The sequence below is a fragment of the Onychomys torridus genome, chromosome 18, assembly GCF_903995425.1.
Source record: "Onychomys torridus chromosome 18, mOncTor1.1, whole genome shotgun sequence".
NCBI classification, from domain to species: domain Eukaryota; kingdom Metazoa; phylum Chordata; class Mammalia; order Rodentia; family Cricetidae; genus Onychomys; species Onychomys torridus.
In genome coordinates, this window is record NC_050460.1 from 63578236 (window position 1) to 63605652 (window position 27417).

General features: G+C 51.5%; 1 protein-coding gene across 3 annotated transcripts; it reads right to left on the reverse strand.

Annotated features, from left to right (window-relative positions):
* Positions 1-377: 377 nt before the first annotated feature.
* On the reverse strand, positions 378-12992 carry Armc12 (armadillo repeat containing 12). Of its 3 annotated transcripts, none has more exons than XM_036168488.1 (6): positions 12753-12932; positions 11657-11802; positions 11333-11467; positions 1430-1603; positions 1205-1276; positions 378-766 (listed from the first exon to the last, which is right to left on the reverse strand). In XM_036168488.1, the coding sequence occupies exons 1-6, from the start codon at positions 12913-12915 to the stop codon at positions 434-436; spliced, it is 1023 nt and encodes a 340-aa protein (XP_036024381.1). In that variant the 5' UTR covers positions 12916-12932; the 3' UTR covers positions 378-433. The 3 variants fall into 3 exon arrangements, with proteins under 3 accessions (XP_036024381.1, XP_036024382.1, XP_036024380.1); XM_036168489.1 differs by having other exon boundaries at positions 398-736; positions 12753-12992; XM_036168487.1 differs by having other exon boundaries at positions 434-766; positions 12672-12915.
* Positions 12993-27417: the final 14425 nt, after the last annotated feature.

Genomic DNA, 27417 nt, shown 5'->3' on the forward strand with positions numbered 1-27417 from the left:
TACACAAATGTGCACATGTGCCCACACATGGAAACATGCATACACACACACACGCACACATACACACACACACACACACACACACACACATGCATACACACACACACACGCACACACGCATGCATACACATACACACACACACACACACACACACACGCACGCACGCACGCACACACACACACGCATGCACACGCACCGCAAAAAAATGGAAAAAGAAAAACAGATTTGAAGAGCAGCCACAGAAGGAGGGAGTTAGTCCCCCAAACACAAAAGTGGGGTGTGCTTGGGAGACTCGCCCATGCTGTGCCAGGGCCTAGGCGGCGGTCCTAATGAACAGCGCCTCCACCCAGGCCCTGGGAGGCAACGGACTGAAGAGTGCTTCCAGAAGCCTCACACTTCCCTCCCTTACGCATTTATTGGTTCTCCTTAACGCTACTCCCCGTTTTTAAAGTAGGAATGGCTGGGACGGCAGGCTGAGGGTCGGCACCCCAAGTCCTGCGGACATTGCAAGCTGACTATGACTTTGCAGGCCTGGATCTGGACTTCCTCCTCGGGGTGGATGACAAGGGAGAGCAGTCGGTCTGCCAGTCTGGACTCGTCCCCAAAGAGGGCTTCGTGCAGGGACTGTTCATTGTAATGCCATTTCACTGCTCGGTAGTGGGTGGCATTCCGACCCTCACTCAGCCGCTCAGCAAATACCAGCACCTCGAACAGCAGACTTCCTGGCTGTGAGGACTGGAAGAGGTTCAGGAAGTTGGAATGCACCTGTGTGGTGGGGGTACAGGAGAACCTGTGAGCTCAGGCCTGTTCTAATTCTTGTCCTTGGCTCCCCACTGTTAACCTACATTTCCCTTTCGTTATCATTTTCTAGAGAAATTACAGCATGGTCAGAGAACAGAGATTAATGTTAAGACTCAGTGGCTGCAGAGATGGCTTAGCGATTAAGAGCTCTGACTTCTCTTGCAGAGGACCAGTATTGGAGTCTCAGCGCTGCCGTGGGTGGCTCACAACCCTCTGGAGCTCCAGTTCCAGGGGTTCTGACGCCCTCTGCTGGCCCCCACAGGCACTGCACACAGGTGATGCACAGACACATGCAAACACCCACGCACATTAAAAATTAATTTTAAAAAAATCTATCCACTGAACATAATCCTCCCGACACCTGAGTCAGCGTCCCATCAGCCCATCTCCACCTTTTTTCACCTGACAGTTGAGAATGTCATAGAGAAGGTCGTTCTTCTGTGCCAGGTAACTCAGCAGACGGACAGCTTGTACCTGAATAAGGGAGAGGGCTAGTGGGTCTGGGTCTGAGTGGGGGGTGGGGGTGGGGGGTGGGGGTGTGTGTGGCTTGAGCCTCTGCTCTTTCTTCTAGGTGCAGCTCCAGGACTGGGGGGGGGGGGGGGGGAGTGAGGTCTTGTAGGCAGGCACCTGTGACAGGATATAGTCTGACTGCATGATCTCCATCAAGGCAGGCATCACCCGCCGCAGCTGAGGGTGTACGTAGTCAGGCATGGGGAGGCTGTTGAGGAGGCGGAGGCCAGCCACATGCAGCTCTGTGTCCCAGATGGTAGAGATCAGTTCCAGCACCTTGATGGAATGTTCCTGGGGCAGAGAGATAGGTCTGCTCTCATATGGTGACCTCCCTGACACCCTATGCTCCATGTCGCCCTTCAGGGACCCACCCAGGACCCAGTAGACGATGCTCCCTACCTTGAACGGGAAGCACCACGTGCCGTGGTTAGCCGCTCCTACCTCACGTGGATTTTTTTTCCTTGTTAGGCTCTTCTGTCAGTCTTCCTAACCCCCTCTTCCCCACTTCACCCCCATGGTGAAGGGGAGTCACCAGCCCCCACCCCCAGCGCGCGCACCATTAATCCCACTTTCTCCCTACCCCAAACCTGCTTCCTTGGTCCTGGCCAAAGGTCTCACGTTCCCTCCAAACCCCAACTTGCAGCAATCTCCAATTCCCTCTTCCCTCCCTTTCCCTTCCAACCCTCTCAGAAAGTATTTTTAGTTTTATGTCCGAACCCAACAAAAGGGGTTAGTGAGATGGTCTAGTGGGGAGAGGGGCTTATGGCACAAGCCAGTGGACCTGAGTTCAAACCCTGTAAAGGCATGAGGTGGAAGGAGAGAGAGCCAATTCCACACAGTTGTCTTCTGACCACATAGGCGCCGTGGCACTTGTGCGCGTGCACACACACACACACACACACACACACACACACACACGTAATAATTTTTAAAAGACCACTAAAAGGGCTGGTGACTCCACAGGTAGGGTGCTTGAAGGGAGAGAACCGGCCTCTGCAGGCTATCCTCTGACCTCCACAAGTGTGCCATGGCCTGTGCATGCCCATATTCACATGTGCACACAATATATATAGTTTGTACTTTTTAAAAAATTCTGCACAAAACCAGACTGCTTATTACCCATCCCCACTTCTACCACCCTCTTCCAAGCCACGGTCATCTCTCACCCAGATCTGCAACAGTGTCCTGTCCCCCACCTTCCATCTTGGTTCAGAACACCCGCAGCCTTAGATATGCGGCTCTTCTCTCCTCTGCACCAGCCGCTCACTAGGTAAAAAGCCCAAGTCCTTAGACACACACACACACACACACACACACACACACACACATACACGCACACACTCACACACATACACGCACACACATACACACACACACTCTCTCTCTCACACACACACACACTCACACTCACATGCACACATGCACACCTTTCTGCTGCAGTCACCCTGATCTTCAACCCTCTTGCCCTGTCTCTGTTCACCAGGGGCCCACCATGAAGGGTTCTGAGGTGTTCCTTGAACACGCCAGCTAGTCACCTGCCTGAGGAGGCTTGCTGAGTCGCTTCTCCAGCACCATATCTTTTATTTTTAAGTAATTATAAATTATTATTAAAAGTAAATCGAAACATTAAAAATTAAAAAATAAAAATTAAAAAATAATAGAGAAAAATAGCCGGGCAGTGGTGGCACACGCCTTTAATCCCAGCACTGGGAGGCAGAGGCAGGTGGATCTCTGTGAGTTTGAGGCCAGCCTCAAAACAGCCAGGACTACATAGAGAAACCCAGTCTCAAAAAACCAAAATAAAGAAAGAAAATAAGAAAGAGGGGTCAGGGATTTAGCTCAGTGGTAGAGTGCTTGCCTAGCAAGCACAAGGCCCTGGGTTTGGTCCTCAGTTCCGGGGGGGGAAAAAAAAAAGAAAGAAAAATACAAAAAATCATCACACATATTTGCAACATTTTTATCATATTAAGTTTAAAATATTAAGAAAAATTATTTATGTTTTACTTATATTATTATAAATTCACAGGAAGCTGCAAAAATCGTAAGTCCCCTGGCTCATTCCCTCTTTGCTCATTCCCTCAGTGGATGCATCCTACCCAGTCATAGTGCAGTACCAAGACTAGAGAGAGGGTACTGGCAAGGTGAGTCTGCATCTCAGACAGATCTTCCTAACTGCCACCACCATCAATGTTACTCTGTCAGAACTGTCCCAGCGGTCTCTTCTGGGGATCCTCTATAGTCATTGCCACCTGCTTCCCCACCCCTGGCAAACGCTAAGCTGTCCTCCAACTCAATAATTTTTTGAGAATATCACATAAATGAGATTATACTTCATGAGACCTATTGACATTGGCTATTGGGGCTGGAGAGATGGCTCAGAGGTTAAGAGCACTGCTCTTCCAGAGGACTTGAGGTCAATTCCCAGCAACCACATGGTGGCTCACAGCCATCTGTAATGAGATCTGGTGCCCTCTTCTGGCCTTCAGGGATATATTCAGGCAAAACACTACATAATAAGTGAACAGATCTTGTTTTTTATTTTTAAGAGAGAGATTGGCTACTTGTCATCCAATATAATGCCACTGAGATCTATCCAAGTCATATGTATCAATATGTCATTCCTTTTCATTACTGAGTAGTAGTCCTTTGAATGGATATACCACAGTTTAATCAAACACACATTGAAAGATGTTTTGGTAGCTTTTAGATTTGAAATAAGGCTGCTATGAGTAATTATGTACCATTTCTATATAGCCATGAGTTTTCATTTCTCTAGGATAAAAATCTAGAAGTGCAAATTAAAATTTTATGTACTTATTGCCACGCGGCGGTGGCGCACGCCTTTAATCCCAGCACTCACTCAGAGCCAGGCAGATCTCTGTGAGTTCAAGGTCAGCCTGTCTACAGATCGAGATCCAGGACATCTAGGGCTACACAGAAAAATCCTGTCTCAAAAAACAACAAAAATGTACTTATGTATATGGATATTTTGTCTTCATGTCTACACACTGGAAGTGGTCATTGGATCTCATGGGACTATAGTTATAGACAGCTGTAAGCCATACCATGTGGGTGCTGAGGATTGAACTCAGGACCTCTGGAAGAGCAGCCAGTGCTCTTAACTGCTGAGCCATCTCTCCTGCCCCTCAACTAATTTTTATTTTTAGCTATGCTTTTAATTTTTTATCTTTCGTTTTGATTATGATTGTGTGGAGGGGGGTACAGGGTGGGGAGGGGAGCACATAAATGGAGGTCAGAGGACAACCTGTGAGAACTGGCTCTCTCAGGTTGTCAGGTTTGGCAGATACCCACAAAGTTCCCTCATCAGCCCCCTGTATAACATCCTGATGAATCCTTCATTAGACATGTGGTTTGTTGTTATTTGTTCTGTTTATTTTTGTTTTTAAATAGGGTCTCACGTACCTCAAGCTGATCTCAAGTTTGTTATATAGCTGAGGGTAACCTTGAACTCCTGACCTCCTTGCCCTACCTCCTGAGTGCTGGGATCACAGCACATGCAACCGCACCCAGTGTATTCGTGATTGGGATGGAGCCCAGCTTTTCGAAGGCTAGGCTCGTACTCTACCAACTGAGCCAAAACCCCACATCCTATTTTTTCTTTTAAAGAGCATGTGTTTGACGTCACAAAGGCTTCACCATAGAGGTAACAAAAGATAACTTCCTTCAAAATTGCACCCCACCCCACGTGACCTTCCTCACACCACCTCACTTTCTCTCTCTTGAGACAGAATCTCACAGTGCAACCTTGGCTGTCCTGGAACTCACTCCGTAGCCCAGGCTGGCCTCGAACTCAGAGATCGGCTGCCTCTGCATCCTGGGTGCTGGGATCACAGCTGCTTCACCCTTCTTGACTTCCCCCACAAGCCATCAGACACTCTGTGCGTCACCTGACTCGCCCTGTGACGATGTGCACCCCTCAAGGACCAGCATCCTTCCTTCTCTCTATTCAGTGCCCCCAAATCACAGGTCTACAGAAAAGCAGATAGAGGGATCTTGAGATTGGAGGTTTGAGATACTGAACTGAGATACCAAACACAAGCCCAAGCTGGCCCTACAGCAGTGAGGGGGAGTCCCTGGGAAAGCAAGCACTCCCTGTCCACCCCACTGCCTGCTGAGAGTCTGGGGCAGGCCAGCGCCTGGGCCAGGGCCTCAGAAAGAACAGGTGCAGGGACAGGGAGGGGAGGGTCTGAGCTTCCTTCTAAATGGCTGTGGTCGGGGCAAGGAGGCATGGTCAATGTCACACTTCATGCTCAGAGCTCCTAAGAAGGGCAAACAGGGTGGTCTGGTTGAGAAAGTGAGGCAGACAGGTTAGAGGCCCTCCAGCAGGCCTAGGTAGTGTATCTGGTAGCAGCTGGCCAGGAGGAAGCAGGGGACACTGCCCCCCTCTCCCCAGGCTGCAGGGACCTGGAAAGCACTTCTAAATAGAAAGGGCCCAACCTTCACTATATGAAGAGCATCCATCGCTTGAGGGGTGAGGAGCAAGCAGGGTGGCAGCCCCCCCCCCGGGGGGGGGGAACTCAACTCTGTAGGGGGTGCAGCCCCAGGCTCTCTCTCAGCGAAGATGCTTGAAGGTGACCCAGGAAGACCAGAGCAGGTGACCCAGACCGGGACCTTCAGGCAACAGAGAGGCCTGGGTGCTCGGTGGGGAGCCAGAAGCAGCACTGAGTGAAGAAAAAGACCTCAGGAAAATTTCACTGTTTTCAAAATAATCTCACCTTAGATCCCCAGGCCAGCCTCAAACTCATGATCCCCTGACTTCAGAAATACACCATGATACCTCAGCCCAAACTTTTGTTTCAGAACCAATTTTTAAAAATTTATTTATTTATATTTTATGTGCATTGGTGTTTTGCCTGCATCCATGTCTGTGTGAAGATGTTGGATCCCCTGCAACAGGAGTTACAGTTGTGAGCTGCCATGTGGGTGCTAGGAATTGAACTCGGGTCCTCTGGAAGAGCAGCCAGTGCCTGTAACCACTGAGCCATCTCTCCAGCCCCTGTTTCAAAACAATTTTACAAAACAGTTCTAGTTAGTTGGCTTGCTTTTGTGGCTGTGACTAACACCATGACTGAAAGAACGTGGGGCGGAGGAGGTTTATTTGGCTTGAGGGCACAACTGAACGCAGAGTACAAACCTGGAGACAAGCCCTGAGCAGGAGGGGCTGTGGAGAGGGCTCAGCAGTTAAAAGCACTGGCTGCTCTTGCAGAGGACCCAGGTTTGGTTTCCAGCACCTACATGGAGGCCCCTCTGGTCTCTGAGTCACCAGGCATGTATATAGCACCCATATAGCACCCATACATACGCATGGGCAAAATACTCATACATATAAAATAAAATAAAACCTTCTTTTTTCTTTCTTTCTTTCTTTGTTTTTTTTTTTTTTTTTTTTTTTTTTTTTAAAGAACCAGGTGGAATGCTGCTTTCTAGCTCACTCACTGGTTCATGTTCAGCTAAATTTCTTAGAGAACCCAGGCCCACCTGCCTAGGGATGGTGTCACACACAGTGGGCTGCCCCCACCCCCAGCCAATCCTCAATCAGGGCAGTCTCACAGAGCTTCCCACAGGCCAGTGTGGTGGAGGTAGCTCTTCAGCTGACATTATGTCAAGTTGATAATGAAAACTGACCAGGACAGAAATGTTAAAATTCAGAATACTCAAATGTTAATGAAGACTGAGCCAACGGGACTGGTCACGCAGGACTGATGGGATGACACATTGGAATAACAACTTGTGGACAAGCTGGGTACTACCTGGACCAAGCCCTCCCTCTCCTGCAGGCTGGTCTACAGTGACGTCCCAGGGTTCACGGCCTTGGAGGTGCTTGGCCATGTCCAGCAATGGGCAAACGTCGAGGTGGCCACAAGACAGACCACTATGCATTGGCCACTATCAAAACAAGGAAACAGAGCATCCAAGGAAGTATGAATCTTTGTCTTTTTGATGTCTAGCATATGTGTGAAAGCAAACCACACAAGAATACAAACCACGTATGTGTATAGTTTGAAACCAAAATGCCCCGCTCCCCAGCTCGTGATTTGAATCCTTGTTCCCAGTTGGTGGCATTATTTTGGGAGGCTGTGGAGTCATTGGGAGGTGGGGCCTCGCTGGTAGAAGTGGGACCCAAGAGGTGGGCCTTTGAAAGCTAGTCCTTGCCTCCTGTGTCTTTCTCTGCTTCCTGTGTTCTAGAACATGCACCCTCCTATACGGCCTGCTCCTACCATGATGGGACAAGCTGCTGTCACACTTTCCCCACTGTGATGACCTGAAACTGTGAGCCAAAATAAGTATTTCCTCCTTTAGCTGTTTCTGCCCCTCTCCACCTCCGTGGTGGTAATGCTGCAAAATTAATTCATATGGGAAACTGGTACAGGAGTGGGGTTGTCACTAACAGCCTGATGGTGTGGCTCTTAGGCCTTTGAAACTTGAGGAGGACGTTGGAAAAGCTTGGAGATACAGGCTAGGAACTCCCTACATCACTGGAAATGGAGATTGACAGGTGACTTGGGGGTCGTTTAGAATATAGAACGTTGGTAGACACCAAACAGTACAGACTATGTCTGGGAGGCTTCAGGTGGGGAGCGAGAATCGGGTTAAGAACTGGACCACGGCTCATCTACTTTTGGTGAAGCATTTGTCAAGATTTTTCCTGTGCCTTGAAATTTTGAGCGAGGTTGAATTTTAAAAGCAATAGGCCCATTGATTTGGTGGAGCGATTTTAAAGACAGCACAGCATTCAGACTGTGGTGCAGTTGTGGTGGCATTATGGTATTGTTAACCACCTTTAGCCAGACTCACAGTGAAAATTGGGAGGAAAGAGCAGATTTGAACACATGCAATTTGTGCACACGTAGGAGGAGTATATTTAAATTGCAGAGACAGTGGCCATACTTGATGAAGAGATTGACACCATTAAAGAAGAGGTGAAGACTGTGTCAGCCAATAGGAAAAGGTGACTTCTGGACATCTGAGGTGAGACCCCAGGGTATGACACTGCAGATTCGCTAGCAAGACTTTCCTTTCAGAGGAGAGGGCCACAGGGGTGCTCTGCTCTCACAGGGCCACATAGAAGAGTGGTCAGCTGCCCTGGCAACTCAAAGGCCCCTGTGGCTGTGGTGCAAGGGGGCCTCGCCACTGCCCACGCTGGCAGCAGAACTTGGCATCATTATTGTGGGCTGGCTTTGCAGGCATGCATGGTACGAAATTTATGGAATGGTAGATGCTTCCACCAAGATTCCAGAGAACAGAGAAGCTCGGGCCAGGCAAGAAACCCAAAGGCCACAAAGCCAGGGAGGGTGTTATAGAGTTGCGTTCCCTTCTGGAAGCCCCCGAGAGGGTTATGCTTAAGGCTGTGAGGGGAAAAACTAAGTTGCAATGGAGGCTCCCAGATAAGGGATGCCAAGAGTGTGGGATGTGTGCTAAGAAAAATTGCAAATGCAAGACCTTAGGGGTGGGATTACATAAGCAAGCCCTTTGGTACTCCACGTCACCATGCTTCAGCTACCAGCCACGGAGCTACAGGATTTAGTGTCTGCCCTGCTGGGCCTCTGCAAGAGCAGTGTGCACTCCTTAACTACTGAGCCATCATCTCTCTGGGCCCCTCTCCATCATAATTTCTCAGACAGGGTCTCTCACTGAACCTGGGGCTTACTGATTTGAGTGGACCAGGTGGCCAGCAAGCCAGTGCCGTGATTACAGGTGTTTACAAGAGTCCATGCCGAGTCTCAGAGTAGAGTTTAACCTACAAACACTGTTGGAACTGTTCAGACTTCAGAGACTTTATGGGATGGATGAAATGTATTCATTATGCATTAGGAGATGATTATGCATCTTGGGTGCAGGGGAAGAATCTGATAGTTAGAACATGAAGTATAGGGGCTGAAGAGGTGGCTCAGACGTTAAGAGCCCCTGCTAGTCTCTCAGAGGACTCAAGTTCAATTCCCAGCATCTGCGAGGTGGCTCACAGCTGCCTCTAGGTCCAGCTTCGTGGGACTGTGTCTCCCTCTTCTGGCCTCTAAGGTCACTGCATGCATGTGTACATACCCACACACATACACAGAATTTTTAAATAATGAATATAAAGTGTTCTCCACAGGTGGAGGTTTGGCAGGATCTAGAACTTTTTTTTGGGGGGGGACCTAGTTGGCTGAGGAGGGTCACTATGGGTGGGGTTTAAAGGCCATATCTGTTCCTCCGTCCTCTCTCTCCCCACCCCATCGTCTGTGCCGAACACAGTCCACCCCACACATTCTACCACAAGCTGAGGGGCTCCACCATGCTGTTCTCACCACAGTGACGGAACCCCCTGAAACTGTGAACCAAAATCTACCTTTCCTCCCTAAGTTGTCAAGTGTTAACTTCACCACGAAGCCAAAGATACTGATCCACAATATCCCTTGCACACAGAGTCAAACACAACGAACTACTCTACCCATGTGCCTGCCTTGCTGGGCAAACGGCACAAATGCACCCACAGCATCTAAGGTGAGGTCACAGCCCTTCGGGAGGGGAGGTTGGGCGGAGGAGTCATGCTCTTGGGACTGGCCGCATTTGGGGAAAGTGCTACATTCATGTGCACACGTGGAAGCCAGAGGACAACTCGCGGGGATTGGTTCTCTGCTTCCAACATGTGGGGCCTGGAGATTGAACTCAGGTGGTCAGACGGAGAAGTAAGCACCCTTACCCACTGAGCCATCTTGCCCCTGGGTTTTGTTTGAATTGTTACTCTTTCAGCTTCACACACACACAATACATGTCTTAAAGCAGGGCGGTGGTGGTGCACGCCTTTAATTCCAGTACTTGGAAGACAGAGGCAGGCAGATCTCTGAATTCAAGGCCAGCCTGGTCTACACCGTGAGTTCTAGGACAGCCAGGGCTACACAGAGAAACCCTGTCTCAAAAATAGCTAGTATGTGTGTGTGTGTGTGTGTGTGTGTGTGTGTGTGTGTGTGTATTAAATACTTAACTTTTTACTTCTTAAAATATATATATGATTGTTATGTGTGTGTAAGACTTGAGGTACACTGTGCCATGGCATGCACATGGCGGTCTGAAGACAACTTTGGAAAGTCAGTTCTCTCCATGCACTGGTTTCTAGCAATCAATCTCGGCTCAGCACCTTTAGTCTCCCGGCCCTTAGCTATTTTTAACTAGTGAGAAAGAAGCATTTTGCTAGAAGGCAATTTTGGAGTCAAAGACCTTATATTTTAGAATTTACTTCTTTTTTTTTGTTTGTTTCTGAGTCAGGGCTGGCTTCAGACCATAGACCCTGGGATGGCTTTCAACTCCTGATTCTCCTGCCTCCACCTCCCAAACACTGGCTTCTGTGGTGCTGGGGATGGGGCCAGGACTCCCCCAGCTGAGCTAGCTGGGTCTCCAGCTGTGTTTGCCTTTTTAACACTTTGAACATCCCTGTGCTGAGCCCTTAGGTCACCAGAAAGACTAAACCAGGTTAAGGGACAGGCATTTGCAGCCCCGCTCCCAAGCTCCACAGAGAGGAGGTGGCCAAGCTGGCGGCCACTGGCCTTGTCATCCCTACACAGGGGTGTGCAGGAGAAACTCGGAAAACAAACTCCCATCTTTTCTGCTGACCTTGGTTGGCCCTATGTCTCCTCTCTTCTGTCGGGCTGGTGTGGAACTATGACTCCTGTGTCATTTCAGCACACTCTCAAGCCTAAGCAGGGAGGTGTGGTAACGCCAGCTTCATAACCAGCCGGTCAGAATTCGGACAACATCTAGCATTGTAATGAGAGGGTCCTCAACTGTGTGTGACGCACTGTGTCTGTCTAAGACTCTGAGGGGAGTTTCTGCTCCTTAGGGGTCCAGTGTCGTCCAGATGTGTGGAGATGAGCGTGGCCGGTGAGGAAGTGGACCACCATCTCCTCACATTTCTGGGTTAGAAACTCAGACTCAAACACACTTATGGGACACGACCATTCCACCCTATGCAAAATCAAAGGACCCAGGCCCCGGGAACATCCTGCGGACCCTGTCCAGACTCACCTGGATCTTGAGCCTGAATTTCCTGATGCCAGAGAAAGCTTTAAGTGCATTCAGAGCTTGGATTCTGACACTGTTGTCCTTATCATCCAGCATTTCACCCACCAAGCAGATGTCTTCGGTAGTACAAGCAGAGGCCTAGAGTGTGTGAAGAGAAGTGGGAGATCCGGGTGTCCTGGGCCCACTGTCCCCCAAGTCTCTGAGACCTCCCCCTGCTACCACCAGCCAGAGGGACAGGTCTGAGGACGCTGCCTGCGCAGTCGTGGGGTCAGGGGTGAGCAGTAAGCCAGGGGCCAGACTGCCTGGGAGGGCCCCACCTCTCCTCACCTCAGCCTCCAGCAAGTACACACAGCGGGTGATGCTGTGCAGGATCATGCTTTTGGCATATTCATCCTGTTTGCACTCTAGAGAGTTGAGGAGTCTCCGAATCTCACCCGAGTCCCGCCCATGGCGCTCTCTCTCGATGGCCAGGCCTAGACAGCACCCAGGCCCACAGTTCAGGACACGGACTCACAATTGATGAAGGGGGGGGGCTGGGGAGTTGGGGAGGAACGGACAACAAAGGCTTTTCTAAAATGAAGGCTTTTGCAGCCTCTGGCTCTTCATGCACTGGTTGCACAGGCTAGGCACTGCACCAAGGACGATGACTAAGGTCCTGCCAGTCCTGCCCCTCGCTCATTTGTCTGTTCACAACCAGCAGGACTTTCCGGGTCGAGCAGTAACAAGCAGGGAGGGTTCTGTTCTCATCGGATACCCTGGCAGATGGCAACTGGCATTCTCAAACAAGTAACCCTTTTCCTGATGGCACAAAAGTGCCCTATGGGGGCTGGAGAGATGGATCAGCGGTTAAGGACACTGGCTGCTCTTCCAGAGGACCCGGGTTCGATTCCTAGCCCCCACATGGTGGCTCATAACCATCTGTTACTTCAGTCTGGCAATCCAATACCCTCTTCTGGCCTCCATGGGCATTGCATGCAGGTGGTGCACATACATACCCACAGGCAAAATAATGAAACACATAAAATAAACATTTAAAGTAGCCTATGACCTACTGGGGAGCTTAGGGCAAAAGGTCTCCCAACTTTTCTTTCCCTCCATGTCTCCAGTTCCTGGGGGAAAGCAAGATAGACAAAGGTCTTGATTCCATTTCTGATGCACAGAACGGAGAGAGACAGAATGGGTGATTCCTGGGGCCCAGCTCCATGAGTTCTGCTATGCAGCAACCCCCAAACTATCTTCTATAGCAGAACCTCCTTGCCTCAGGTGCTGGGGAGGAGGAGGGAAACTGAGGCAGGCCAGAGGAGAGAAAGAAGAAAGGAAGGGAGGAGCTTGAAGGAGTCACCTTTGGGCCTTCCCTTAGGGGAGGCCTTGGGAGCAGGTGCCTCCTGGGGCAGAGCCCTCTCCCCAGGGACCGGACACTCACGGGCGATGCAGATGGGTGAGTTGGAGCAGAGAGGTGGTTGACATTTTATACCAGCCCTGATGGCCTTGTACAGCAGGTATATGGCCCCGGCGCCTGTAGCTAGGCCCACCACGCTTTTGCGGAGGTCCAGTTGCTGCAGGCACCGGGGAATGGTCTTTCCCATGTCTTCAGTGCTGTCTTGTGTCTAGGTGGGAGCTAGGATCAAGGCACCTGCAGAGAACATTCTGGAACCAGAACCCTGGCAGGGCCAAGAACCAGGGTAGTAGAATTGGAACCTAGACGACAAAGGGAGCTGGGGAGTTGATGGGGTTAAGGATGGCCCTCGAGGAAATAAGAGGCCCAGAGCTCTTCAAAGGAGAGAAGACTTGGCTTCTGGAGGCTGCAAGGAAGAAGCAGAGACTCTCAGGGTAGAAGGTAGGGAGAGCTCGATGGGGCTCAGAGGCCGCACTTGCCTGGCATGGGCGAGGCCATGGGCTCATCACTGCAAATTCTTATATTTTTCATGATTTATTTCTTTATTTATAGACAGTGTCTCACTATATAAACCCTAGCTGACCTGAAACTCTGAGATCTACCTGCCTTCTCCTTGCTGGGTGGGGTTAGAGGTGTAGGGAAAAGGGGCTGGCTAAAGAAACCCACCCTGACCCTGGAGCCCAGAACCAGGAAAAGAAAACACACCCTGGATCTGGGACCTGAACCAGAGAAAGAAACACTTTATCCTCAAACCCAGAACCAAAGAAACATGCCCTGACTCTGAAACCAGTGCCAAAGAAACACACTTTGTCCCTAGAATTAGAGCCAGTGAAAGAAATATGCTCTGGCCTTAGAATTAGAGTCAAAAGCTAAGAAAGGCCAGTGAAAGAAACACAGTTTGGCTCTGAAATCAGGGCCATCTCTGGTCCTGACCAACAAAACTAACCAATCCTTGAGCAGAAAAAATTAACCAATCTCTGGACAGAAGATCTTCTCCCTGGGGAAACTTTGCCCCTAAGAGATCCTATATAACCACTCTGCCTGTTCAGCTGTGGGCTGTTCTTTCCATGCTGGTAGAGGCCACCACTCTCCTGGACTCCTCCTTCCCAAATAAATCTCTTTCTCAAAAAGAGTCTTGGGTGTGAAGATCATTCGCTGGTGCAGAGAACCTTGCTGAGACATCCCTTAACAGACTGAGCAGAAAAAAACCTTGCAGAGACATTCTCTTGGGGGGAGAGGGGCTGAGCAAAGCTCAGCTGTAGCAGCTCTTTAGGAGAGGAGCAGCATTGCTATATCCTGTAGGGAGACCATCCTCCATTACACCTCAACCTCAGGTATACAGCCTGACTCCCGTACAGTCAGGATACCTTTCCCTCCAGGGCTGAGCTGTCCCATTGCAGCTCCAGTTGTCAGAGCTGTCCAAGCAGCTCCAGACCTGACTCTCCTGAGCAGTCAGAAAACCTTCCTGTCCAGGGCTGAGCTGTCTCACTGCAGCTCCAGCTGCCAGAGCTGTCCTAGCAGCTCAAGGTGTCGCCTGACTCCCCAAACAGTTAGGATACCTCCCCACTCAGAGTTGCAACACCCACTTACAAAAGGTGTGTGCCACAACACCCAGCTTTAATTTTTTATTTATGTGTATATGTGCCATACACACATGCACACGGGCACCCAAGGGGTCCAGAAGTCAGTGTTGGATCTAATGGAGCTGCAGTTACAGACCACTGTGAGCAGGCCTGAGTGCCAGTAACTCAACTTGGGTCCTCTGGAAGAGCAGCAAGTGCTCTTAACCCCCACGCTGTTGCTCCACCTCCTGTTTTATTTTTTGAGAGGCAGAATCACCTAGGTCAGCCTGGCTTCCATCTTACTATTTCATGAAGAATAACCATGATCGATCCTCCTGCCTCTCCTTCCCGAGTGCTCGGTTTCAGGTGTGTACCACCATGGCAGCCCTGTTGTGCTGTAGGAGTGTGTGGGAGGTGTGTGTGCACCTGTGTGGGTGCAAGTGCAGGTATAAATGCATGTGTGTTTTCATGCATGTACACTGGACAGAGATCAATATTAGGCGTATTCTTCAGCTTCTCTCCACCATATTTTATTATTATATTTATTGTATTTTACATATATGAATGTTTTGCTTTTGTGCATGGATGTGTACCATGGAGATCAGGCCAGAAGAGGATGTAAGATATTACCTGGTACTGGAATTACAGACCATTGTGAGCGACCATGTAGGTACTAGGGACTGAACCTGGGTCCTCTGCAAGAACAGCCCATGAGCAGGACAGTGGTGGCGCTCGCCTTTAATCCCAGCACTCGGGAGGCAGAGCCAGGCAGATCTCTGTGAGTTCCAGGCCAGCCTGGGATACAGAGAGAGATCCAGGACAGGCACCAAAACTACACAGAGAAACCCTGTCTCAAAACACAAACTAACAAACAGACAAAAGAACCACCAATGGTCTTAACCACTGAGCCACCTCTCCAGCCCCCCTATTACTTCTTTTAAATTATGTGTATATGCTTATATCTGTGTGTGGGTTTGTGAACATCAATCAGGTGCCTTCAGATGCAAGGGGTATCAGATCTTGCAGCCAGAGTTATGGGTAGTTTTGAGCTGTTAGATGTGGGTGCCAGGAACTGGGCCTCTGCAAGAGCAGTGAGCACTTAACTACGGAGCCATCTCTCTAGGTCCCTCTCCATAATTTCTAGACAGGGTCTCTCACTGAACCTGGGGCTTACTGACTTGAGTGAACCAGGTGGCCGGCAAGCCAGTGTCCTGATTCCGGGCACACACTACTCTGCCTGGCTTTTTCTATGTAGGTACTGGGGATCAAACTCAGGTCTTTGTGTTTGCATGGCAAGTGCCCTACCCACTGAACCATTTTTCCAGCTCCTGTCTTATTTTTTTAACTAACATACAGATTTATTGTTTTAATCGAGTGTATGCTGTGTATTTTGATTTTATTCATTTATTTCTACAGTTCCTTGTTCTTTGAGCTAAGTTGGAGGGGCCGGCGGGTGGCTCGTTCCACTAGAGGGCAGCAGAGGCCCACTTCTGGGCTTGGGCCTTTGGGTGTTTTCCAGAGGGGAACTTAGGGGAAGCCCAACTTCCAAGACCATCATCGGTTCATCTCCAGCATGCCTCAGTGGCAGGCTGTTTCTCAAGCAGGGAATCCTTTTCCGCCAGGGTTTGAAAATGACAGGTGGGCACCTTAAGAAGAACTGTCCCGTCCAGCCCTGGAGTCCTCTTTGCCAGCATCCAGCATGGCGGCCTGCACGTAGTAGGTCTTTATGCCATGTTGTCTTTGCTTAGAGACTCACAGGCATAGCCCTCACTGTTCAGAAAAAAGCACCCAACAAGGGAGGAGAAAGATCAGCTTGTCTAGGGCTGTTGGCATTTGCAGGGTGAGGGTCCACGTTTTCCATTCTGGACTCCCTCACCAGGCTCTCCTCACAGCCTTTGGTGTTGAGTGTGGAGGTGAGGGACTGTGAGCCGGCCCTGAGTGCGGCGGCGTGCTAGAGTGGCCAGCCTGCCCAGCTGGAAGAGCTAGGACATAAGGCTGAGCCTGGGTAGAGGTAACAAAAACAAACACAAAATGGCTGTCCGCACAGGCCCTGACAGGCCGCACCCACTCAGGGTGCAAGGACCGAGAGCCTCCTGCAGCCGCTGCCTTCTTCTGCCTCTAGCCATCAGGGTCATTCCTGGAGGTCTGCCTGGCCTTACGCAGGTAACAGGGACTCCCCGCAACCAGGACCCCAAGAAAGGGGAGCAGAGTTTCTGGAAGTCCCGACTGCTGTGGAATCACCCATCACTTCCTGCTAACTCAGGACAGGAAAACTGTCACCTTAGACTCAAAGGCCACTTAGGTTGATCTGAGACTAGGTACCTGCACCCCACCCCCACCCCCTTCCTACCCTTTCTGACCCCAACTGGCTGATTCTGCAAACTTCACATCCTATGCAAATGTGCTCACCTGTTTCTTTTACTCCATTTTCCTGTGTGTGTGTGTGTGTGTGTGTGTGTGTGTGTGTGTGTGTTGTGGTGGTGGTGTGCCTGTGTGTGGGCCTGCATGTGTCGGAGTTCTGTGCACGTGTGTGCATGCATGTGGAAGCTCAAGGTTGATTTCTAGAATCATTCCGTTTTCTAGTATGCTTTCTGTTGTGATAAACACCATGACCAAAATGAACTTGGGGGGGGGGGGGGGTCTATTTGGCTTACACTTTCAGGCCACAGTCCGTCATTTAGGGAAATCAAGGCAGGAACTGAAGCAAATGGATTTTTTTGTTTTGTTTTTCTAACTTGTTCTTTGGCTCATGGTCAGCTAGCCTTTTTATACAGCCCAGCCGCACCTGCTTAGGACTGGCACCTCCTAGGTCAGCCAGCAGTCAAGAAAATGCTCCACAGACATGGCCACAGGCCAGTCTAAGGGAGGCGAGTCTTCATTTGAAGTGTCTTCTTCCCAGGTGTGACGGTTGGCTACCCACTGTCACTCTCCCCTTCCTCACTAAGGCGGGGTCTCTCAGTCAAACCCAGAGCGCTCAGCTAAGGCTAGTTTTGCTAGCAAGCTTACTGGGGGGAGGGGTCTCCCGCGGCTGCCCCCAGGGGCTAGGTTTACAGGAGGAACACCACACCCCCTGGCATTTACTGAACTCCTGCAGGCAAGGGCCCTACCACCTGAGCTACAGCCCCAGTCTGTCCCCACACCCAGCCTGTAGTAGCTTTTTTAATGTCCACGGTTGCTGTCACCCAGGGTTTAGAGCAGGTTAGTTTGCCGCGGCGGGATGCAGCATGGCATGGATGCTGGTCACGACGTCGCCATGACTCGGAGCCAGTTCAGCCACTTGGTTCTGTGTCTTTGTGTTGAGTCCACCGCCTGTGGGAAGGGACCAAGACCCAGAGCGTGGAGCTGCGTGTGGAGACTGAGCCTGTAGGTTAAGGAGCACAGGGACTCTGGTCATGATGAGGGCCCACGTGGTTCAAGGTGGGAAGACTACAGTCCCTACGAGGTCTCTTACAGAGATACATACACCATGGGCCGCTTTGCTGGCCTGCTGCCCCTAAGGCACATCCACACCTCTGGAACTCCACTCAAGCGTGGGCCATGGGTGTCTCAGTGTCCTTAGGGCTTCAGGCTCTGCTGGGGGCCTGGTATAAACCGGGCAGTGGTGCACTTCTGTAACCCTAGGACTCTCAGGAGGTGGAGGTAAGGAGGATCAGAAGTTCAAGGTCATCCTTGACTAATTGCACAGTCGTTTGAGGATAACCCTTAGGGGCTGGAAAGATGGCTCAGGGTTAAAAGCACCAATTGCTCTTCTGGAGGTCCTGAGTTCAATTCCCAGCCACTGTGGCTCACAACCATCTGTAATGAGATCTGATGCCCTCTTGTGTATGCATAATAAATAAATAAATCTTAAAAAAAAAAAAAAACCCACAACTGTTAGCAGCATTGTTTAGCTAGCAAGGCTATTTTTTCTTGTTGGATCAGGTAAGGAATATTCCCCTAAATCACTTCCCTGTCCTAATTTTTATTTATTTTACTTTTGGTGTTTTTTTGTTTGTTTGTTTTGTTTTTGTTTTTCGAGACAGGGTTTCTCTGTGTAGCTTTGGAGGCTGTCCTGGAACTTGCTCTGTAGACCGGGCTGGCCTCGAACTCACAGAGATCCACCTGGCTCTGCCTCTGGAGTGCTGGGATTAAAGGCCTCCTTTTGTTTTTGTTTTTTTGTTTTAAATAGACTCTATGATAGTCCAGGAACTCGGCCTCAACTCAGATACTCCTGTCTCTGCCTCTTGATTGCTGGGTTAAAAGTCACCATGCCCAGCTCCCCCAAATTTTAAATAATCCGGGCGCGGGGGCATGCGCGTGCTAAGGCACATGTGTGGAGGTCAGAGAGCAATTTATGTAAGTCGGTAGTTCTCCCACCATATGGGACCTGGGGATTGAATTCAAGTTGTCAAGTTTGGAGGTGAGCGAGCTCCTTTACAAGCCAACTTCACTTCCGAGGCCTATCTCTCGGGAGCCGTATCAGCTAAGGGGTTTTTGAGTCTCCGCTACACCCGGGGAAAAGCCCTTTGCGGCCGGACCGATTCCGGTTCTAATCCCCGCCGTGCGGGGTTCGTCAAATTCCTAAATTAGCTTTTCTGTGTCGGCTCGGCAAGTGCGGCCAGCAGGACTGTCCCAGAGAAGGTGCCAATTCTATCGGTGAGCAAGGGACACCTCCCCGTCAGTGTTCACAGGAAAAGCCTGGGGGCGCCCGTGCCTCGCAGCGGATCCCACACTCCCCGCGCTTACCCCGGCCGGGGAACTCGAGCCGAGGGGCCCCTCCGGCCAGCTCACGACCGGTGAAGGCGTAGGGACCAGAAGACGCAGTGTGAAGCGCGGGAGCGGGCAGAGCCCCGGAGGAGGAGCGCGGGGCGGAGCGCATCACCCGGCCTCCCCCGCGCCCCCGCCCCTTGCATCCGGCGGCGGCACAGGATGTTCTTTCGCTCCGGTCCCCCCGCCCCCGCTCTCACTTTCTCCCCGCTCCCCTCCTCCACACCGCCGCGCCCCGCGCCGGCACCTTGCTTAACCCCTTCCCGCCCGCGCCCAGGGCGCTCAGCGAGCCTAGGGTGCCCCGGAAGGCGCAAGACTGCGCCCAGCCGAGCTGCTCGGACAGTGTCGAGGATGCAGGGTGCAATGGGCTCCCAGGGCCGGGCCTGTAGTCTGCAGACTCCTGTTAGATCACCAAAGGAGGTTCTCGGGGACCCAGGCCTGCAGTTTCCAGACTCCCAGCCGTTCCACCCCGGCTAGATCACCAGGAAAGGTTCCCGGGGTCCCAGGCCCGCACTGTCGGATCTTGGGCTAGAACGCCAAGAGCAAGCGCGATGCACGCTTTCTCCTGGGCGTAGACCGGTGTGCGTAGTTATCTCCCGCCTAAGGGGCGGCTGAGGACCCAGCAACTCTAACCTCATCCTCCCCCCACCTTCACCCCCCAGGTTGTGTGAAGGCGCGGCTCAAGCCGTTGGAGAGGATGGAGAGAGGCCACGCCCCCTATAAACGTCACTGTTTCCAAGGCAATCGGAGGCGGTGCTGGAGACAAGCGGACTTTGGGGACTACAAGCAGCTTGGGGCTCCGGGACAGGGCGCGGCTGGGCTGGGGGCGCGGCGGGGTGGGGCGTTTCTGGCTTTGCTTTTTTGACTCGCTTGGTGTTGGAGAAAATGAATGAGGGACAACCAATGTGCGATTTTTGATTCAACAAACATGCTTGTCGCTATCCTTAGGGACTGTCTTGCTCTTTTCCAGGTTGTCACGAATGCGGACGGAGTGGCCTTGCACCAGGATATGATTCTGGAATATATGCAATTTTTTTTTTTTTTTACATTTATTGTGGGGGTGGGACTCGTGTGCCACCACGTGCATATGGAGATCTGAGGGCAGGCAACTTGTAGGAGTCAGTTCTCTCTTTCCACCTTGTGGGAGCGAAGGAATCCAACTCTTGTCGTCAGGCTTGGCAGCGCCTTTATCCACTGAGCCATCTACGTAGTCATTCAGTGTCTCTCTTCTCTTGTAATAAACACTAATCAGGGAAAACAGTTCTGTAATTCATGGAAGGCCCCAGCCATTCAGGGAAGGAAGAGATACTGTTGTGTGCTCACCGCGTACCAGCTCGTTCCCAGCACTTCAGGTCTCTGTGACCTTTGCCCCTTGTATTTCTAGCGCCTTTGACAGATGTAGGAACTGAGTTTGAGCGGTTCACTAAGCACATAGCTAAGTGTTGGAACCTGAAAGGGGCCCAAGCCTGTGGGTCTGAGTACCCTCGTCTGGTCTCGTTCTTAGACTAAGTAAGTGATAAGAAAGGACAAGTCTCTGTCATGAAGGAGTTTATAACCTACCAGGAAATGGGGTGAAGGTACCACAGGACATAACTGAGCAATAAAACCTAGGAAAGGTTGGTAGCTGCTCAAAAGGATCAAAATAGGGTTGGTTGGGATTCCCGGAGCCTTTTCTGTGGAAGGTGCATTTGCAGGTGGGTCAGGAGGTGGCTGTACCGCCAGAACACCAAACCGGGGACTCAGAGCTAGCCAGACCTTTTAAAATTATTTTTAAGACAGGCTCTCTAGCCCAGGCTGAGCTCAAGGATCACCTTAAAGGTCTGATCCTCCTGCCTCTAACTCCCGAATGCTGGGATTATAGGTCTGTACCACACCTTGCCGAGGATGGAGGGACTCAGAGCCTCCTGCTCGTTTGCCCTTAGTCACATCCACAGCCCCTCCTTTGGGTCTTCTGGCCTCCTCAGTGGGTATCTTTGTCCCACCGGAGCAAGCACCATCGCAGCTGCCCCGTGATAAACTCCCTGAGGGTCACTTGAACATCAGCTTCTCCTTCTGATCGCTGAAGAGTCCAAAGTGAATGAAAAGTAGGGAGTGAGGACCAGCAAGATGGCTCGGTGGGCAAAGGTGCTTGCTGCTAAGCCTGATGGCCTGGGGCCCCACATGAAAGAGGAGAGAATTGACGTCTGAAGGTTGTTAAATGACTGCCACATTCGGCCATGGCACACCTGCAACCACACCCACTAAATAAATAAAAATAAATAAATGTTTTAAAAACAGGGCCTGAGTGAGCATCAGGAGGGCACTGGGCTCTGTGGGAATGGAGAGACCAAATCAGGAGAGAAAAGGAGCGGGAGGTGAGGGGAATGCTGTATCAAATGGATGGTTTGTCCTCTGAGGAATGCCTGATGTCCTCTCACTGTGTGGCAGGCCTGTGCTCAGTGCCATGGGCTGGAGATGATGGAGGAACCCAGGCCTCTGCTCAGGGAACACCCAGGATAGCACCCAGGGTACTCAGTGTGCTTGGCTGAACATACACAGTAAATGGTGCTTGGGCAGGATTATCTCAGCGGGGTGTGTAGGAGCCAGGAAAACCCCAGGTCAGAAAGCAGGACAATTTGGGCCAAAGGTGGACTCTGTAGGGCTGGAGAGAAAGGACTGGAAAAAGTCACGAGCAAACAGTAACATTTTTTAAATGTAAGTAGCAAAGTGAAGAATCTGGTATTTGGTGACAGAGGAAATCTAGGCTGTGGATAGAAAGAGCAATTAAAAGTTAACCGCCCGGAGCCAGCAAGATGGCTCCACAGTAAAGACCAGAGTCTGATGACTTCAGTTTGATCCCTGGGACCCACGGGATAAAAAGAGAACAGATAACAAAGTTGTCCTTGGACTGCTGCATGTGCCCTGTGGCTATACATGCACACACACAATAATTTTAGTTTAGTTTTAGTTAGTTAGTTAGTTAGTTAGTTAGTTAGTTAGTTTGTTGTTTTTGAGACAGGGTTTCTCTGTATAGCCTTGGCTATCCTGAAACTCACTCTGTAGACAGGGCTGGCTTGGAACTCACAGATATCCACCTGCCTCTGCCTCCTGAATGCCTTGACTAAAGGCATGCACCACTATGAAGGACTCAGTAATTTAATTTTTTTGTCCAGAAATTTTTAGGTTTATTAATAACCGTTATAAAGTTGAACTGTTGAAATGTGTTCACTGAAACACTAATGCTTTACATCTTGCATTTGTATTAAAAATTCCTACACAAATGAAAATGGAAAAACTTCCAGTACCTGATTTCTGTCCTTTATTTTTCCACTCACAATCATATACTTAGGTGCCTTTTGACCCCATGGATAACTAACATTCAGAACTACTGGTAACAGGAAGAAGAAGAAGAAAAAAAAAGATTTTTTGAGAATGAAACATTTCCCCTCATACTGGACTCTTCAAGCACATTCTGTGCGTGTGCAGCTCGCTGCCTGGATACCTGTTTGCACGATTGCTACATGTTTGGCGTGGAGAGAGGCCTGCCTTGCCTCCTGCAAGCACCCATAGCGGCGGCACTCTGGAAGGGCAGATCTCTTTTGAAGTCCTCAGCAATTTCTCTCACCAGATTCGGGAAGGGGAGCTTGCGAATCAGAAGTTGGGTGGACTTCTGATAGTGTCTGATTTCGGGGGAAGTGTCCTAACGATGGGTTTCTTCACCCCTCCGGTAGAGGACGCACTCTCACGAGTGGTTTTTGTAGCTGGTTGTTTCCTGGGTGCTTCACCACCTGTGGATTGGCAGTCTGCTTTGCAGGAGCCATGGTATGGCCCGTCCTTACCAACCTCCTCTTCGGCTGGAGCTGGGTGAGCAAGAGGCAGCACTAGACTGTGAACACCAGTAATTTAATTTTTGTTTGTTTTGTTTGTCGAGACAGGGTTTCGCTGTGTAGCTTTGGGCCTTTTTCCTGGAACTCACTTGGTAGCCCAGGCTGGCCTCGAACTCACAGAGATCCACCTGGCTCTGCCTCTCGACTGCTGGGATTAAAGGCATGAGCCACCACCGCCCGGGATCGGTAATTTAATTTTTAAAAACTGAAATTAACCAACTGGGGTAGAGATTTAGCTCAGCGACAAAGTGCTTGCCTAGTACTGTGAGAGTCTCAATTCAATCCTCAGCCCCCTGAAAACTATCTACCACTGTAGGGAGTTTGGGGGATCGGGTCTCAGTGGGCAACGGTCTAGGAATGTTGTGGTCAGTTGTCAGTCACTTATAGGTCCTATGAAGGCAAGTGTCTCCTCGGGAACCAGAGTTGGAGGAGAGGTCTGGAGGCCGTGAGCTGCCTTCTGAGCATGCCCAGATCACAGTTTCCCTTACACCTGCGCATGGGCACCAGGGACAGACCTAGTTGTAGGTTGGAATAGGTGACAGTCAAGTTGTCTCCCCTGCTGGGGTATGTGTTGAGTGTCAGCTGGGTGACCATCTGTGCGGGATGTGCATTGTTGTGTTGAAAGGTGGTCCCTAGCCTGGATCCACGTTGGCACACATCCCCTCACCTTTGGCTACAGAGCATGCAGATGGTGCAATCAGATGGCCCGGGGACACTAGGCCCAGGTGAGGTACTTCAGCAGTCTAGGGTCCCTCCCCTAAACTTCAGCCTGGAAGGCCCTGGAACCCAGGCCTGTGCTGTCTGCCAAAACCTTTCCTGGAATCCAGCAGAGGACAGAGCCCCTCCCTGCCTGCCCTGGCACTCTTCAGGCACAGGGTGTCCCTCGGGGTACCTTGAAGACACCCCAGGAGGCTGGAGCACTAAACAAACCCCCTCCCCCCCAGGAACCACCCCGCTCCGGCTCTGGCTCTGGCCTGCTGCCATGCTGTCAATGGCCCCACCAGACCACAAGAGTCAGCAAGCAAGAAGGAGGAATTTTGTGGCTGGGTGGCCAGTTTCGTGGGCCTTTGCTGTGGCTTCAGGTGGGAGGGTGGGGACAGCTAAAAAGCAGAGTCTCAGGCTTCAGAGGACCAGGCCACCTGCTTCTCCTTCCCTCCCTCCCGGGAGGAAATCTTCAGGGCCCCAGTGGTTTTGAAAGGAGGGGGGACAGGAAGAGACATTGAACACTCTGGGTCAGCCAAGGACAGGGCAGAACTCTGTCTTAATTCTTCTAGGATGCTCTTCCTTTGCCCCCTTACCCCCCAAACCCCAAAGCTTTCTCTGCAACTAACAGTCACACGCCACTTCGAGACCTCCAGAGGCGGTCCAGAGTGGGTGGTGCTTGGTGGGACCACGGGGCCCGTAGCCAGCATCTCCGTGATCCTCTGCACGTTTGGATGCCATGAGGATACTCCCGTCCCAGGTGGGTTGAGCCGGCGGCAATGCTCCAGCCCGGAGATGGTTTCCTGCAGGGGCGAGGAGTCTTTGTACCCGACCGTGTGGAGGTCCCGGAGCGCCGCGCCCTCCTTCCCTGCGCGGGGCCCGCTGCTGACCGCAGGCTGCAGGAGCGGTTGATCTGGGGAGCGGGCGAACACACCCACTTACCCAGCTGCTGAGTCAGGCTGTTCTCGCTCGCGCCCGCCCGCCCGCTCTCGCCCGGGACATTGTGTTCCAGCCCCAGCGCTCTGGCAGCGGGCCCAGGCGCTCACACCAGCCTCCTCGCCCTGTTTGTGCTCGCGGCTTGCGCTGTGGCGCAGCCTCCCGTGGCCGCGGGGACTCTGAGAACGCACCCGTGGAGGGTGGGCCCCAGCAGCCCTGAGCACTCACTTGCACCTCTCCAGACGCATCTACCCTCCCTGGCTGGGTGCATCCCTCCTACCCCCGAGTGGATGGAGAATGAGAACAGCTGGGGGGGGCTGGGGCAGGTGTTGCGAACCCCCCACCCCACCCCAACACACACTTCCCACCCTCCACACAAACGCTCAGTAGTTGGAAGCACGCCAGACCCAGACTTGGGAGACCTGGAATGTGGTCACGTGACGACAGAAGCCCGCTTTGAAGGGGATCAATTCAAGCGATCCCTAGGAGGAACCTCCCTCTTTCTCACCCCTCACCCTTGATCCGTCACAGACCTCGGGAGCACGGAGACTCCAGGGATTCCCGGAGCCCTCAACCAAGCCCGGCCCTTTTGGAAAGCTTGGGAAGCCCCTGGCAGGATTCTGAGAGAAGAGAGAGCCGAGTGGGAGTGGTGGAGCAAGGGCAGGGTGGCGCAAGAGGACCCCAGAGCCTCTGCCTATTGTTCAGTCCCGAACACGGGTGTGTTACTGAGAACCGTCATTTCTCTGAGCCGATCCTGAAAAGACACCACCTCCAAGAGGGGACAGTGTGCTGAGCCTGAGCGCCTAGACATGGACCGCTCTGGGGTGGTCCCGCTAAGGAGGTCATGAAAAGTGAGACATGCTTTCTTTTTTAATATTTTATTTCTGTTTGTGTGTGTGTTTCTGTGTTGTGTGTGAGAAAGAGAGAGAACAGGCGCGAGCGCGCGCGCGCATACACACACACACACACACACACACACACACACACACACACTCACACTGTATGGAGCTGCTGAGTCCAGAAGAGGGCGTCAGATTCCCCAGGAGCAGGGGTTACAGGTAGTGGTCCCCATCTCATGTAGGCACTGGGAACCGAACTCAGGTCCTCTTCAAGAGCAACAACTATTCTTAACCCTGAACCCTCTCTCCAGCCCCACAGACATTTTCAAAGGTCCTGTCTTGTCCCTTCTCCCCATACCTCCAGGTTTCTGTGCCATGTCTGTCATGGTGCCTGCCCTCTGTCTCCTCATCCTGCTAGGGAAGCAGGCACCCAGCTGAGGTGCGCCCCCTCCACACCCATCCCCAAAGCTCAACAGCCTGGGGCCTGTCTCCTGTTCTAGATATCTGTTTACTCACCCAGTTCTAACCAGATTAGAAAGCCCTTGAAGCAGAAGTGAAGTCCCTAAAGCCTCGGTCACCCAACCCCAACTCCACACCCTCCAAGCCTGATACTGCAGATTGTGGCCCACAAAATACCCTTGGGTGTTTTGTAAGCCCGTTGAAGACACAAGCACACAGTGTGTGTGGCTAGCTGTACCCTGAACCAACAGGGGGTAAGCACCTGAAGTATGTAACAGCTATAGAGGCCTCCAAGGAACAAGGGGGTGATATGAAAAAAAAAAAAAAATCCCCGGAAGGTGCTATACCCAGGGGTGTGTGTGTGTGTGTGTGTGTGTGTGTGTGTGTGTGTGTAGGAGAAGAGGGGAGGAGTGGAGGTGACTCGTTTTAGTTGATATCCACGCCAAACAGCCTCCATGCTAAATATTTCACAAATATGATCTTTGCTATTTAAGGGGGAGATTTGGGGGAAGGTTGGAGAGGGGACTGTACCCAAACCTCGCCCACTCATAGCAAAGCAGAGCATGGTGGGGGCAGCCTTGAATGTGGGCTCCCCACCCTTAGTCCTCGGGTACTGCCTGTTCTCTGGCCTGCCACTCCTACAATCCTACACCCAAGAGTGCCCAGCACTGCCCAGTTCTGGGTAGCTCTGTCCCACCCCAAGAACAGCTGGCTGTGTGACCTTGGGTAAGGCACTTCCGCTGTTACCTCCCCCGGCAGCCCTCACATGCTGTCTGTGACAATGAGTCCCTGTCTGAAGGATGCTTGCCACCTCCCCTGATGTTACCTGGGCTGTGGTGGCAATCCACCCCCACTCCGTTCACACACTCATTGCCCACCCCCCCCCCAAGTCCCACCCTCTTACCGCCCTCCTCTGATTCCCTCACCCCTGTCTGGAGCTGGGAGAGGAACTCAGGGTACAGAGTGTAAGCAGGGATGGTAAGCTTCCTGTAGCTGCCAAAGGGACAGGGGCTTTCTGTGTGGTGCCAGGGCTGTGGGAGGAGGAGGGGAGGAGGAGGAGGCTCCTCTGCTGTCTTCCCACCCCTCTGCAGTGCTCCCAGCTCTCAGGAAGGCTGGTACAGTTTGTTACACTGGGGCCGGAATGTACCGTGTGTTTCAAATGGCCTCTGTCCAGTCCTACACTGGCTGTTTCTTATTTATACTGTTCTGCAGCAGTGCTATCCTGCTGTCCAGGCTCTCATCTGCCCACCTCCCCACTGTGTCCCCATGGCTCACAGAATCAGTCTCCAGTCCCCACAGTCCATGGAGCGGTGGGGAGCCCAGTTAGTTCACCTTGGAGGGAGAAAGGCAAACTCCAGAAGGGTTCAGGAAGCCCCCAGTTCATATTCTCTCCTTTCCTCTCCTCTCTCTCTCCCCCTCCCTTTTACCCCCCTCTCCTCATCCCCTCATCCCTCTATCCTCTCCAGCTTCTGTGTTTGAGGTTAACTCCTTCCCTGCTCTCTCTTTCCCATCTTGCTTTCTTCCTTCCTTCCTTCCTTCTTTCTTTCTTTCTTTTTTTTTTTTTTTCCTGAGACAAGGTTTC

Bases quoted from the DNA above. Each gene is read 5' to 3' on its own strand.
- Armc12 (XM_036168487.1), bottom strand. From the start codon at position 12,915: ATGGGAAAGACCATTCCCCGGTGCCTGCAGCAACTGGACCTCCGCAAA. The intron at 11,803-12,671 runs GTGACTCCTTCA...GGTGCTGTCTAG, and splicing joins CCCTAAGGGAAGGCCCAAAG to GCCTGGCCATCGAGAGAGAG. The intron at 1,277-1,429 runs GTGCCTGCCTAC...TCCCTTATTCAG, and splicing joins CAGACTATATCCTGTCACAG to GTACAAGCTGTCCGTCTGCT.